At 40.7% G+C, this 15911-nt stretch overlaps 1 protein-coding gene across 2 annotated transcripts in view; it reads left to right on the top strand.

The window, feature by feature from the left end:
• Window positions 1-15911, top strand: part of VWA5B2 (von Willebrand factor A domain containing 5B2) — a 1682718-nt gene that overhangs the window by 1020642 nt on the left and 646165 nt on the right. For both annotated transcript variants that reach the window (XM_044070629.1, XM_044070630.1), the window contains one exon: window positions 4512-4622. In XM_044070629.1, the coding sequence (XP_043926564.1) occupies window positions 4512-4622 (111 nt within the window). The remainder of the gene's footprint in view (window positions 1-4511; window positions 4623-15911) is intronic.

Here is a 15911-nt window from a genome sequence, read left to right on the forward strand (position 1 = left end):
GGACTGAGCCTTGGAGAACGCCACTTGTAACCGGTTTAGAGTCAGACCTAGCTCCCGCAACTCTTACCATGTGGGTTCTGTCCATGAGCCAGTTGGCAACCTATCTCATGATGTAGGGGTTTATGTTCAGGCTGGTGAGCTTGTCTATAATACCTGAATGGGGAATGGTGGTGAAGGCCTTTGCAAGGTCTAGGTAGGCTTTGTGGACCACCTTTTCCTCATCTATAGCCTTGGTAATTGTCTCAGAGAAGTCCACCAGGTTTAGGAGGCATGATCTGCCCTTAACAAAGCTGGATAGGGTCCAGTGTTTGGAGGTTCCCAATGTCTCTGTTTATGAGAGCCATTATGATGCACTCCATAGCCTTGCAGACCAAGCTAGTCAGGCTAATAGGGTGATAGTTCCTGGGGTCTGTTGTGGCTCCACCTTTGTGGAGCAGAATAACCATTGCTGCACCACTCTATGGGCACGTAGCCTGTAGAGATGCTGAGTTTGAACAGTGTGTTTAGGTGAGGGTTAGTTCATCTTTGAGCTCGTGTAGGATGCAGTCTGGGACACCGTCCGGTCCCATTAATGCTGTGCTTTTGGCTTTGTAAAGGGCTGTTTTAACCTGAGTGTCTGTGATTTTAGGGGCTCTACATTCTTCTGGTATGGTTATGGGCCATTTTGGGGGTAAGATGGGGGTGAAGTTTGCACTGAACCTGTCTGCCAGGATGTTGGGGATATCGGTCGGTTCAGTGTATTTTGTGCCATTTTGCACTAGCTCCGAGTAGATATTAGAATTGCCACTTAAATTCTTGACATAGCTAAAGAATGCCTTGTGGTTATCTTTGGAGTCCTTGGCAATTTTTCTTTCGAAGCTAGCCTTGGATGATTTTATGAGGGATCGTAGTTTCTTTCTGATCAGGGATGTCTTCCCTTCTTGGGTTTTACTCTTTTCTGTACTCGTTTCCTCGTTCTATTGTATAGCTTGTTTATGGTAGGGGTTCACCAGACTGGTTTCCTTTTCTTGGAGGAGTGAGTCTTGGTTTTGCTTGGGATAGCATGATCCATGCATTCTTGTAGGTGCCAGTAGAGTGCATTAGTAAAGGATTTTTCAGCTTGGACAGCATTATCCTTTGGCATGGGGGCTTTGAAACTTTCCACCTCAGTCTAAAGTAACGTGAAGTTTGCTTTTGAAAAGTTTTTCATGGTGGTTTCTTTGACCGGGGGTGGGGACGTAATGTGGATATCCAGAGTGATTAGTTTATGGTCAGATCTAACCAGCAAGGGGTTGACCTCCGGTGAGGAACACCGGTCGCCCATGTTGGTGATGACCTGGTCCAATATGTTGTCACCTCTGGTGGGGTTGTTGACCAGTTGATCCAGAGCATTTGAGTTTATAAATTCTAGGAAATGTTGGGCAAGGGAGTTAGTACTTGAGTAGTTCTCCTAGTTAATGTTTGGGTAATTGAAATCACCCAATATCAGGGTGTTTGGTTGGACCTTTATGTTTCCCAATGTTTCCAGAAATGCGGAATGGGGGTCCTGGGACATGGTGGGTGACCTATAGCAGGCTACAATTTGAATTGCAGTTTTGCCCATAGTTAGTTGCATGTGGATGATCTCTGCAGCATCGTGTTGTGCCACTAACCTGGAGGTGTGGGCATCCTTGATGAATATGGATACTCCCACGCCTTTTATATTTCGGTCCGGGTTTTGTGGCTGAAATGTATGGTATGAGTTGTAGCCTGGTAGTGCTGGGGTACTCTTGGGAGCCTTAATCCAGGTTTCTGTTACTGCACATATATCAATTTTCTCCATACTGAAGAGTGCCTCGAGTCCGTGCATTTTGAGGTTTAGACTTCTTGCATTGAGTAGCATTACCCTCAGTTTTTTTTACTTGTGCTATTTGCGGTGGTGGGTTTGGCTTTTGAGCCTTGCCTAAAAAAAGGCACTATGGGGATGGCAAGAGCCTTGGCCATTATTTGAAAGCCTAAGGGTGACAGGTGCAAGCCGTCTCTAACGAAACACCGTGGCTTGTCGAGCATGTCATCCCAGGCTGACAGACACTGGATCCCCTTTGAATGACACCAGAAGCCTAGCCAATTGTTGAAATTGATATTTTTTTCTCTATACCGTGGTATCATTCTTGGTGAGGGCAAGATGCTACTCAAGGTCAGGATCCTACTGGCATGGGCTACGTGATCATACAGCTCCTCCATGTCTCTTTTCATGTAGTCCAGGGAGGTATGGCTCAGGTCAGTCACACCAACATGGACAATGACAGAGTCGTATTTGTACTTGTTCTGGAGTGACCTGAGTGCTTGTGTTATATGGCAGATCCTGGCACCCGACAGGCAGTTAACAGTAACCTTCTTCTTCTTCAGCCTAGTGAGTGGGACGTCAGTGTGCCTGAGTATAGAGTCACCTATTACTAGTGTGTTGGGTATGTTATTTTGGCTTAAGGGCTATGATTGCATGGCACACTGGTTTTGTGAAGTATGTGTTTCATGGTTTTTGTTGGGGCATTAAGGTTGCTTGGATGTCTGCATTGGAGGTCTCTGTTGCTTTTGCAGATTTTTATTTAGAGCCTCCGAGTATGTTTTCATGTATTTATGTGTGTTTTTTGCCGGTACTGGTTTCATAGGTCTATGTGAGACTGGTGGTGTGATGCAAGTAATTCCCTTCTCCTCTTGACTGTCTGGTCCAGTCTTGGGTTGAGAGAGCTTAGCCTCCAGTTTGGCTGTATAATTGCATCTCTTGCATGTATTAGTGTTTGGTGGTAGGAGGAGCGGGTTGTCTGTGTACATGAGGCAGTTGTAACATTGCCTCAAAATGCCCAGATTCACCAGTTGGACCAGAGAGTACACCTGAAACTGCCCTTTGGACATGCCTGAATAGGTACAGTGAACTGTTTTACTGATTGGCTGGTAAGGTTGAATAGAGAGCCTTGTCCTTGTCTACAGTATAGGGGGGACTAGTGCTAAGGTTTATTAGTGCTTGTTATGAGTTGTGAGCAAGGGACGGGCTGATAAGTGAATGGTTTGAGTGCTTAAGTTGAAAGTTTGTCTAGTTCCAAGGGAAAAACTGAAGAGTAATGTACCTTGCAGTGACTCCATGCCTGTACTTCATTTGTTGTAGCAGTCTCATTGTTTCTCTTCTTATCTGAAGAAAGCTTTCTGTGGGGATTCCCATTTTCTGGTCAATCATCAGAACTGTGGAAACATATGCTCATTTGGGGAAAATAAATACAAATTGCCAAAGTGCTGTATCTGAAATAATTCCTTTTTTCTCCAAGATACAGCAGAGTTAGTATATTTAGGTAGCAGGGCTGTGTGGGGATGTGGCCCTACACACTGGTGATGCAGGGGGGCTTACCTCTTGTAAGACTCACTTTTAATATATAACAACTTTCTCAGTTCACAGATATTAGTAGTAAATTGCATTCATTTTTTTCTCAGTTTTGGAGCTGGTACTGTCAGGTCTCAAACTTCACTCTTCACCTCATTTATCACCAACTATTCCATTCTTATTATGGAACTTATGGTCAGCAGTGTCTTACGTGATACTATGAACTGATCGTGGGTGTCTTACATGATACCATTACTGCTGTTTCAGAAAGTGACCACCAGTGTCTTATAATGCATAACTACTGTTTCAGAAAATGGCCATCAGTGTCTTACATTATAACATCACTATTGTTTCAGACGGTGACCATCAGTGTCTTACATGATACCATTACTACTGTTTCTATGTACTAACTCATACTCACTGCTGCAGTAATGCAATGTCATTCAAACATTATGCAGTCATAGTGAATATTTATCAGAGTGTATGTATTAAATGCTGTCATTCTTTTAAGTGCAACCCCATTTGGTCTAGGATGGCAAACATTTCAAAACAGATGTCTCCAAGAAGGAATAGCAACAAAAGTGCAGTAACATCAATCAGCTTTCAGCAGACTAAACTGTCATGTAATGAAATATTATGCAGCTAAAACCTGTTACCTTAATAATAAAGGTATTTACATATCGCACACTTAACTGCATACCATGTATTGTCTTCTGCGTGGGACTGTCAAAGGTCTGTGACTCCTTATTTACTAAAAGCAGAAAGACAGACACGCACGCACACACATCACTGCATATGTGCCCCCTCAACACACACACACGCGCGCGAGCGCGCGCACACACACACACACACACACACACACACACACACACACACACACACACACACACGCACACATACATACACACACGTATAAGTATGCTGGGCTTTGCTTCCAGACTGCTGTGAGGTATGAGCCAAATGGCTGACTACTTTACAAGTCAAGGTGTGAGGTAATTATTTCATCATACACCCCCCAGCGTGTGTTGCTCTGCTTATGAAATGGTGTGATCGTTGTGTTGTGCTGACATTTTTCTAACAGGTGACACCTCTCAATGGACAGTACAAAGGTGGTAATATCATTCAGTACCCCAGTATAATATCTACTCTAACAATACTTGTCCTTGTTTTTTCTTCACAGGAGGCCCTCACTGTTACCCTAAAGAGTTTGCCATCAGCTACACTTTTCAACATTGTAGGATTTGGCTCCAGCATAAAACCACTGTTCTCAGCCAGCAAACTCTGCAGCAATGTAAGTAAATTATCAGTTTGCTGCAACTTTTCTTTTCTCATACCTTTTGTAATGGTTGTCTAAATTATGCTTAACATAGACGTGATTAATAAAAAAATAGAACTGACTTCCTAAAGAATATGCCCTTTCATTTTACTTAAGCAGTCCGATGAAAATAACTTACAATCAGTCCAACTTTATTGTCATTACATAGCAGAAATCACTGAATGTATTACTAAGGTAATAGTTTCATAAAATGTATATGTATTGCCAGTACAGCATGTTTCATGCCAGACTCTATAGTGTGAGTAACACCACAGTACAAAAACAAGCCTTTAACATTTACTACATGGCATATCTACCACTCATAAAACAGGAGCGGATTTGTGGTACCTAAAAATAACCAGGCTTAAACAGCTTATAAGACATAGAAGAATAATGCTTTGATTATAGATCAAATGACCTGGGATCAGCTATCAACCATGATTCTGGAGAAGTCAGGTAGGATGTATTAAAACTGAGTGACCAATGCTAGTTCACCATTTGTGGGGTGGGGGTTGGTTTCAACCCTGCAAAAGCAGATTCTGTGAGTTAGATCAGAAATGTGCACTCGATGCATGTGAAATAGGAATGCAATCATACTAAACAGTACATTGCAACGTATCTTTGTGCAGTAGGTATGCAGGAGTATACCTGGAGTTAGTCGCCTAGCATGGAAGGCATTAGATGGCACATGCAATCTAACAATTGGACAAATTCGGAACAAAAGAAAATCTCCTGCCTCCCTGTTAGCTGATGGCCTTGACCCTGGCTTTCACCTCCACTGCCCTGCAAACCAGGAAGTTTGGAAGCAGGATGTGTGAATGGACCATCTGAGGAAAAGGGACTTGATGGCTGTAAGGAGACCGAGGAAGAAATGTACACATAAAAACAAGCAAATAAATGATGACATCACCAAGCTCAGAGGGAAAAAAGTGTTTTATGTGTCAAACTGAATGTCAGGAAGCATCTTCAAGGAAATGGCAGAGTCAGGCTGGTTAGCATGTCAGTCTATCAGAAAGGGACCAGTGGATAGTAAATGGCAGACAAAGGTTTACACCATACATGCAGGGAGGCAGAAGGAACAGAGAAGGTGCGATACAAGAGCATAAAACTATTAAAAGGGACTGTGAGGGATGTGTCTTATAAGGAAGGATGGTCAGGTGAGGGACAGAATGGTTTTCAAGTACAGGAACTTGGAACTAATTTCAGCATGAGCTAAGGAAAAGGTTGCTACCTTTTCAGTTATTCAAAGTGGTACATTTTTGTGGAAGCAATAGATTTTGAAGGACAAACTCTACCTGCAACAACTACAAAAGACTGAACATCACTTTTCTGCAAAAATAAAAGCTTACTGTTAGAACATTAGAGTTATGCTGTTCAGTATAATACTTAGGTGTTTTGGATACAAAATGATTGGTTTATGAAACTATTAATGGGAGGTTCTGAAATTTTTTTCTAATAAAATCTCAGGGCATGTGCTGTATTTCAACTTTTTTTTCCCTTGCAGGACACAAGTGCCCAAATAAGGACTGTCCTGCACAGAGAGGGGCAAGTGGTAATCCTAGCTAAGTAAATATTATTTCTTAGAAGCAGCAGACTCATGAAAAAATGGAATGTCTGGATCAGGAAACTGAAGCAAATGGATGATGAGTTGTTTGTAATCGGAAAAAGTGATGCCAAATCTATATACTGAATTAAACAAAGACTAGTATACTTAATGATTTGACAGTCCAGAATGTTAAGTTTTAAACTGAGATTTTTTTGTCTCAGGCAATGTATATTTCTGTTGTGTCATGTATCCTTTTACTAAATTGTGATACGGATGTGGAATCCAGCACTGCAAACGTACAGATCAAGGCAAAAATTCACAAATTTAAAAAGCGTCCAAGTAAGAAATCTAAGTCATTTCAATACATCATCATCATCAAACCCCCTTTTCCCATTTTTACAGAGGCTGAGAATCAAAGGTTACCTGCAGGTAGGGACTCCAGTATTTCCAATGCAACCCAGCTAGGTACAGGGAGTATGCATCAGGACAAACCAAAATTCCAACACAGGATTGTCGAGATTCCAAGTATTTCGAACAATCCCTTCAACTAAGTAATTTTATTTCTAAAAACAAAATAAATACACTTCCAAATCCTCCTTCAAAAAATGAGATTAATTCCAGATCATTCCTTTCATAGGTTTTATTAGGATAACTGTTTTCATCCTTGTAGACTTCTTCAGTCCTTACATCTAAACTTTCTATGATCATGATGCCACTATAATACTGTTACACAGAGGGCATATAAAACATTGAGACAACCCACTTCCACCTGATTGGCCTTTTACCTGCTAGAATGAAAACCTCTGATAAGATGTTAGACTCATCCTCATTTGCATGGCAGGTCTTTACCCTGCAAAGAATGTAGACATCTAGAATGTTAGACCCATCCTCATTTGCATGGGGATATGCACAAGTAGTGCTTGTTATTCCCATGTGTGCAACCCTTGGAAATGTTATGTATTGCTAAACTTTGTTATTGACCAGTCCTCTAGTACATTAAAGTCTGTCCTTTTTAATGTATAAACTCCTAATCAACAAATTTTGCATGAGTGGTTACCAGACTGAATTGTTTACAGACATTTTTTGTGGCCAACAGATATCACTATGTCATGTTAATATATCACTTGCCATTTGACCCTGTAATCAGATGTTGCTTTCAAGTTATTGCATCTTTATTATCATTATTTTCAGTTTTTCTGATTACTGATAGACCTATTCACTCTCTAAAATACTTTTAAACTCCTAGAACAACAAAATAACTCCCTCCTTTATTATTTAGCAGCACCTGTTGGTGAGTTCTGTTAACCAAGCAGTGCTTTTACTTGCGCGGCAGAAGCTTCCTCAGATCCTGAGTTAAGCTATGAATCACACAGTGGTTGGATTATGTAGATGTTTTGAATGCACTGAAGTGAGTTCACAATACTGTACCAAAGAGAGTTATTATTTCAGGCAGTAGTAGGGATGATAAAATAATAATGAAGAAGTACAAATTGTGAGAGTACACCATGAGGTCATAATAAACTTGACTTCTAATCTGAAGTTTTTGCAGACATTTAAGTGTGAATCTCTAACAAAATTCTGGAAGAGATTCACAAACAGTTGAATGGAGGATAAAACAATAAAAACAGACTAGCAGAATTCTGAAGAAGTATCCCAAGCGGCTGTAGTGAAGATGAATCAACGATGCAGGAATAAAAAGTAATGATATAAATCCGCATAAAGTAAACTTGGCTGTGAATGGTATACTGTGCTAGACTGTGGCTCTGTAGTCGAAGATATAGTTTTTTTTTTTTTTTTTGTTTAGTAGAAGAGTTTCTGGTTTAGGCTTCATAATTACAGGACACTTTTAATGTAACAGCTGTTGTTTAGTCCAGGGGTGTTATATGCATTGAGTTGAACTTGCCATTTTAATTCTCTTTTTTCCAGGGGCACATTTTTGTTGAAATCCAATATGGAAACTGAAGATGGAGCATTTTTCCTTATTCCTTGCAAATGGGTTTATGTGGATTTTCAGTCTATTGCCTGACAAATGGTGTGAAATGTGGAGTCTCAGCTTATTAACAGCCTTCCCCACATAAACACATTTCAGACATTGTGCCCTGTAAACCACTCTTTCCGTGTTGCAGTCACTCCGAATTTGATATGGTATTTCTGACCCATACTAGTGCAGATGAAGTGATCCACTCCACTCATCAGGCTGCAAAACCTGCATTTCTGAGCTCTACACCAACATGTGCCATATACATTTGCCCTTTCACCCCTGTCTTTCAATTAAGTAAAGGTTCTGATGTTTTTTCCTTTCTTAAAGGTAAAACTCAGGCCTGATTCAAGTATCTTAGCTATAGGCCTGTTATTTTCTATTAACATCCAGTTCTCAGAGATGGCCTTGTGAATTTCATTATGGCCTAATAAATGTTATGGCCATGCTTCTATTTCTGGCCTCAGTTTTAGGGTTGAGGTAGGTTATTCTAAAGTTGTGCCATGTGCTGACTGAGTCTAGCGAAAGTGGTCTTCTGCTATTTTCAAGTTCTTTGTTGGTTCTAGTATGCTATTGATCATCCTGTTTTCTAGAAAACCTTTTGTGAGTTCATTTAAGTTGTGTATTAAGTCCAGAAGTTCTTATTTGAAACCCTTGCGATGCAAATGCTCTGCAACTACATAGGTTATTCTAAAGTTGTGCCATCTGCTGACTGAGTCCAGCGAAAGTGGTCTTCTGCTATTTTCAAGTTCTTTGTTGGTTCTAGTATGCTATTGATCATCCTGTTTTCTAGAAAACCTTTTGTGAGTTCATTTAAGTTGTGTAGAAAGTCCAGAAGTTCTTATTTGAGACCCTTGCGATGCAAATGCTCTGCAACTTTTTGACATCGGTTATCTGGGCTTGCATTATTGCAGCATGCAGTAGTAGTTTCACCCTTGTGGGTTTCTAGCATATATTATTGGTGAGGGACCCTGTTTCAATGTTCTTACTGACATTGAGATCTAGGAAAACATACAGTATTTTGGCTGTGGTACATGGCTAATTTCAGGAAGGATGTGAAGCTTTTTGTACGGGAGTAGAACTGTTCCAGGTGTTTTTCCTCTCCAGTACAAACAATGAAAATGCCATCAAGGAAACTTAGGTCACAGGCCATGTGATGGTGAAAATTTAAGCAATAAATCACATCTTCCTCCCATTTTACTAAAGCAACATTAGCCTGGCTCAGGGCCATGGCTGTCCCCATAGTGATTCCTGTGGTCTGTTGGTATAATTTGTCATTAAATTTGAAGAAATTGTTTTCCAGAAGTAGATGAAGTAGTTTTGTAGACAGCTCTACTTAGCTAGAGAAGACCCCAGTGTATGTGATTAGTGCCTTCTCTACTGCTATGATGTAGTAGGTGTGTGGTAAAATGGTATAGATGCCTTCTACATCAATTGTGACAAGCAAAGTTTCAGAGTGCATCCTGACATCTATGATTTTCTGAAAAAAGTCTAGTATCCAGAATGTATGATCTGGCCTTAGCTGCAAGAGGTTTTATTGAACTCTCAAGGTAAATGGATATATGCTCAGTTATTGAGCCCCCCTCTACTACCACAGGCCTGTATGGGGGATCCACTAAGCACTTGTGAGGCTTAGGGATACCAAAAAGGTTAGGGATTTTGGAGTGGGTAACTTCAAGACATTTGTGCAGTTTGCTGCTTATTACTCTGTTATCTTACAGTGAATTCAAGGCATCCTGAATGGCACCATGTACATTTGTAACAGTCATATAATTAACTTTCTTGTAAAAAACTGGGTTATAAAGCATGTTGCCAATTTTCCCATTGTATGAAGCAGTGTCTGTAACTAGAATACTTCTGCCCTTATCAGCCTTCATTACACTTACCTAACACTACCTATGAGCATTCCCATGCAAAAGAGGATGGGTCTAATATCCTTTCAGAGTTCTACATTCTGAGCAGAGGAAAGGCCCCAAATGAGAATAGGTCTAACCAACAGAGTAGCTAGGATGAGGGCTAGAGTGCCAACTACCCTATGCCCAATGTGTCGAGGGCACAATCAGCCAGTTCTAATATTTCTTTAATACAATATCAGCTTTTAAAACCAGATATTGTATTTGTGTTCAAACTGTGTGTGAAATAAATTATAGGAACTGTTTGCAACTGTTTAAAAAGAAGAATTTTTTTTGTTTTCCTAAAACTTGAGTGATGTAGTGCTTCATGCAAACAGGGTATAAACTGCAGGGTCTGTTTGTTACATTTATAGCAAACATTTTTCTATAGTTTAAAAGAAGAAATTGTTTTAATAAGCTATACTGAAGGAGAATTGGGGACACGGCATAGAAATGGAACTTAAATCGATGGGGGGGGGGGGGCAGTGTCATGCATCTGGCCATCTAGTTGGTGTGACAGTAAAAGAATGCCAATTGTTTTTTCTTCTTCAATGGAAGAACTGGGGGGGGGGGCATAGATCTAAGTGTAATAACTTATAATGTTGCGATCATTACAGTACAGTAAAGTGCTTTTTTTGTGAGACTCTGGCTCATAGTACTGCCGGGCCCGGCGCACTGGTTTGAACCAGCGTTGCTTCTGGATCTAACATCCTAAAAGAAGTCTTCATTTTGAACACATGAAAGGCCAATCAGGTGAAACTGGGTTGTCCCACAGTTTACTACATGCCTCTCCATAACAGTTTTTATAGTAGAATTATAATCATAGAAAGTTTAGGTACAAGAACTGGATCGGAAAAAGTCTGTAAGGACAAAAGCATTTATTCCAGTAAAACCTGCAAAAGGAATGATCAGTCTCTTTTCTGAAGGAAGGAGGATTTTAAAGAAGGAGGATTTAGAAATGAAATTACTTAGTTGAAGAGATTGTTCAAAATACTTGGACTTTAGACAATCCTATGCTGGAATTTTTACAAGGGTTAGGCTGCTGAATCGACTGTTATCGTTTCTCCCTGTTCAGAGCCATTGTCCTACCCACTTTCACAGGCATAGCAGCCCACCATAGGTCTTGAATCATGTAATCCATCCATCTCTTGGCTGGACGTGCTGTTCTCCTCCTTTCTCCCCATCTCTATCAAATCTGCTTTACCAAATTCTCTTCTGCTTTCTTGCACATTTACGAACCCTCATAGTCTGGCTTACTTGACCTTCTCTGTATCTGGGGCTACTCTCCCTTCTTCTCTGATGTCCTCATTTATTCACTGACCTTACAGTGCACATCGTACTTCCCATCTCAGGCACTTTATAACCATCACCTCTGCTTTTGCTGCTCAGCACCCTCTGCCATACAGAAGCACTGGTCACACCACCGTTTTGTGTACCTTACTTTTCAACTTTTTTGGCATTCTTCTGTCACACATGCTATGCCTGACACGTGCCAGTTGGGTTTGATCTTGTTTTCATATTTCGCTTCACATCGAACACATTTGTAGCTGTTATTCCACTGTTTTCCATTCTATCTCATTTTTAAGCTTCTTCTGGTTTCCCCATTTGCTGAAAGGACCATGTGTCTTCAGTTTTACATTCTAGTGTCATATTATTTGCAAGAGTTCCTGCTTAGAGTCTGCTTGCAATGCCACATCCTCTGCACACATCAGCTTTGTAAATCTTTCTGCTCTGACATATTTGTTGATGAAGCCTATCACCAGTGTGAACAGGAGTGGACTTGAAGCTCAGCCCTGATGCACACTCACTCATAATGAGATCCTCTCTATTAGTCTAAACACTGTAAGTACTTTTGTCATTAGGACACTGTACATAGCCTCAACTAACTCTTACATGTTTCTAGGATTTCAAACTATTGCAGGGCTGCTGAAATCAACTTTCTTGGAATTTTGTCAGATGTTTTCTAGGAATGCCTAATTGGACTCTTTCTTCAGGTCCAGTTTCTTCTCCACTGTCTGTCTTACTCCAAACATTAGTTTAGTGGTACTGCATATTGTTCTGGATATGATTGCTCATCCTTCACCTTACTTTATACTTCTCTGATTATTAACTTTTCAATCATCCTCTCTAGCACTTTCACTCAGGGTAACAGGAGTTTGATACCTTTGCATTGCCCACGCTTGGAATATCCTCTTTTGTTCTTGCCCCTTGGTCTCCCCATAATGCTATGAGTATTCTCAGGAGCTATTAATTTACTAACACACTGAACATCTTTATCATGTCTGCAGTGACTTCATCTGATCCTGCCACTTTTCTTCATTAATGTGAATTAACTAACTATGAACAAGATGGTAGTAATATAACTGCGTTGCCCTTTCCACAAATCTTAAACTGTCATGGCACACTCTAAACCTCCCAAAAAACATACAAGACATGCACTTCATTTAGTTACTTCAAAATGCAGTATTATTTAAACACCTTTTTTTGCTTTGCTGTGCTCCCAACCCCCTCTGCTAATACATTCTAAATGTGGGGCGGACATCCTCAGTGGGGACAATTGTTTTTACTGACAAATATAGCATTTCCTTTTCTTTTCTTCCTTATTTTTCTCAGAAGTTGTGTAGACTTGAAGTTAGAACACTGTGATGACCCTCCACTGGGCCAGTAATTAAAAAGCTTAAATCCTCATCACTGGCACCTGTGAGGGGAAATTCACTGACAGGCTAACAGTTACACACACAGTATTTCCAGATGTAGCTCTCTGCATCAAGTGCAATTTCCCTTAAGAGCATACAGAGACCACAGTCTGTCCGGGGCTGGTTCCTCTACCTTTCTCCAGATCCCCAATAAGACTCCCACTGGCACAGCTATAGAGTTGAGATCTCAGCTGAGTGACCAAGCCAAGACCTCCAAAACCCTCTCTGTCCAACCAGTGCTTCATCCCTGCCCAAGTAGCTAACACACACACACACTTTGAGGTTTGATTTACACACACCTGGTGAAGGCTGGCACCAGTTTACTAGCTATGCTCCCTTCTGCCCAGACTATACGGTAGTTCTCACTGCCACCATTCACTCCTTATCAGCTACTTTAGGGCCATTAACAAAGGGTGTCCAATCTTACTCTGTAATATTAATACCAATATAAATAGTAGTTTGACCAAGAGAAAGGCTATTAGGAGTGCCCCACACAGTGCCACCAAATAAATATGCAAGTACACTGAAAACTTAAATATCTCTACACAGATCAGCCACAATGAAAGGTTTAAATATATTTAATAATAAATAATAAAAGAACGACACAATACTTAATATATATTCACAGTGACATCAGAATTCAAAACCACAGGAAATATTTAAAATAACATTGCAGTACAGGCTCACACAAATAAAGAAAAACAAAATCTAAACTAAGCTTTGCTATATTCCTGACTGTAGAGTTACTATACTTTAATAAAATACTTAGAGCAAGGCAGATATGGTGAATGGTTCTTGTTTTCAGGTCCAAGACAGAATACAGAATGCCCTGTGTCTTTGAGAGACTTCTCAAAATAATATCTAAAATATTACTTCTAGGATAGCCTGCAGAATTACATCATTTATGGTCATCTGACATCTAGTTCTCATGCAACCCCCCATTGCTGAAGGGAGAACTATGCACACAGGTACCATACGAGTAGGAAACAGATCACATATAATACAGTGTTTTATTTGTACTGCAGGCAATGCTGGATATGCCCTAGAGACATAGTTGATGACCCCCCCCCTTTGCAACCCCCCAGACTATTCATAAAATTGTCTATAATGCCACCCTTGTTGAAACATGAAATATAGTGAAAAATGTGATTGGCCTATAGAAAGGGCAGAAAAAATGTTGTCGGGTGTGCCATGCTGCACAATATGGTATTAAACAAACAGATCAAGCAACAGGTGAACACCTTGTATGAGTCTTCCACACTACTCATAGCAGCTGCAGAAGGGCAAGGTGCAGATTCAGGGGAGGACCATGCAGAACTAGTACTGTAGTTGTGGAAGAGGTGGGTGCAGTACATTGCAGCACTAGCAATGAAGTGGCATCAGACCCACAATTATGTGCCATGATACAGACAACATTGAATAAAATGATGTAAGTGTTATTATATGCAGTACTACCAAATGGGACAGCATCACATGAGGTGAACACCATAGCTATGAACACTGGGAGGTTCTGAGGAGTCAAAGGTCACATCCTGTGAAATCGGAGTCAAGATGCCATGAAATAATAGTGGGCAAGGTACACTGTATTGGTTTGCAGTATCAGGGCTTGATCTAGGCCATGCAGGGGAAAGTGGAGAACTATGACACTGTGTATGTATACCCTGTTGTGGCATAATGTGTGTGTTGATCCTGATGGATGACTAGCACCATCCATATATGTACTGTAGCCATGGTTACAGCCTCCTCCTGTTTATGCAGTTGACTATCATTAACAGTTACTGCTGTGCACAGCTACCCAATAAAATACTGTAATCATGTCTCAACCTAGGATTCTGGAACACCATATTGCTTGTGTCATGCACTTCCCAGAGGTTCCAATGTACATGATTTGCCTTCCTGCAGCTACAGGCAGATCCTTCAAGTATCATGAGTTCCCAATTACATATAAAGCATGATATCTTTCTCACTGACAGTACAGCTAGTTCGTGCTGAGGTACTTTGCCAGGCGGGGCTCCTTCCATAAGATTGTGAATCTTTACTGAAATGCCTCTTTACCCCAGTTATATGGCTTTAAGTGGTGTTGAAGAAAATGGCACTAGCCATTTATACTGTACCAAGAAGACCCCATTAACATGGCAATTATTTTAATGAAACAACTTAGAGTCACTGGCTGTTAATCACTGCTGGTGCAAAATATAATATCCAAGCATGTTAGCACTAGGTGTGCACATCTCTGTGATCATGAAGCAAGTGGCCAGTATGGTTATGCATATGGTGATTGAGTGTGCCTGTGTGTGTGTGTGTGTGTGTGTGTGTGTCTGTGTGTGTGTGTGTGTGTGTGTGTGTGTGTGTGTGTGTGTGTGTGTGTGTGTGTGTGTGTGTTTTCATAGTACCACTGCTACAGTGCTATCACACAAAGTAGCACAATGTTGCATGTCATGTGACTCACAAACATGTATCTGTGTGCATGACAGCAGACATAAGTGAGCGGCTGTGGCTACCTCAGGCACTATGGAATTCAAGGCTCCAGCATAGTGTGTCATGAAGAGCAAGATCTTCCTGTTCTTCTCACACAAAAATGCCAATGAGCACCATTGTATAAGGTGGATGTCTGGTAGTAGTTTGCTGAGATGTTGAATGATGCTTTTAACGTCACCCGTGCTGTTGAGCAGTGCTGGAATCAGAACAGTCATCTGAAGTAGTACCAGTAAGACCTTCTTCATTAGTGGATGGTAAAGGCTCAGGTGGGGGGAGCCTGAAATGTACTATAAGCATGTTTTGTTTGTTTTCTGCTATCTTAACTGTTGTATATGTATACGTAGCAGAATGCATACTTGTTTTCCAAAAGTAGGTGAGTGGCATCTTGGTACACTTAGGTGTCAAAGAAGACAGGAGCACCTCTCCCATCAGTGGGGTATGTATGACATCTCTACCAGTCTACTGTACAACAGCAACTGTGTTTGTAGCATTATGTGTGTATAGTAATTCCTATTTAGTCATCTTTCTACATGTACAGTTGTGGAGGCCACAGTCACCTTAGGCTGCAATAACTGATGACTTTGGCAATTACTGCAGAGGATAAAGGCTCTTAATTGTTAGCAAACTGTTTCTTGTAGTGAAGGGCACAGTTTTTGATTCTTTCCACATCCATTT

This window comes from Protopterus annectens, chromosome 4.part1 (assembly GCF_019279795.1).
Source record: "Protopterus annectens isolate FY-2018-M chromosome 4.part1, PAN1.0, whole genome shotgun sequence".
Classification (NCBI taxonomy): domain Eukaryota; kingdom Metazoa; phylum Chordata; order Ceratodontiformes; family Protopteridae; genus Protopterus; species Protopterus annectens.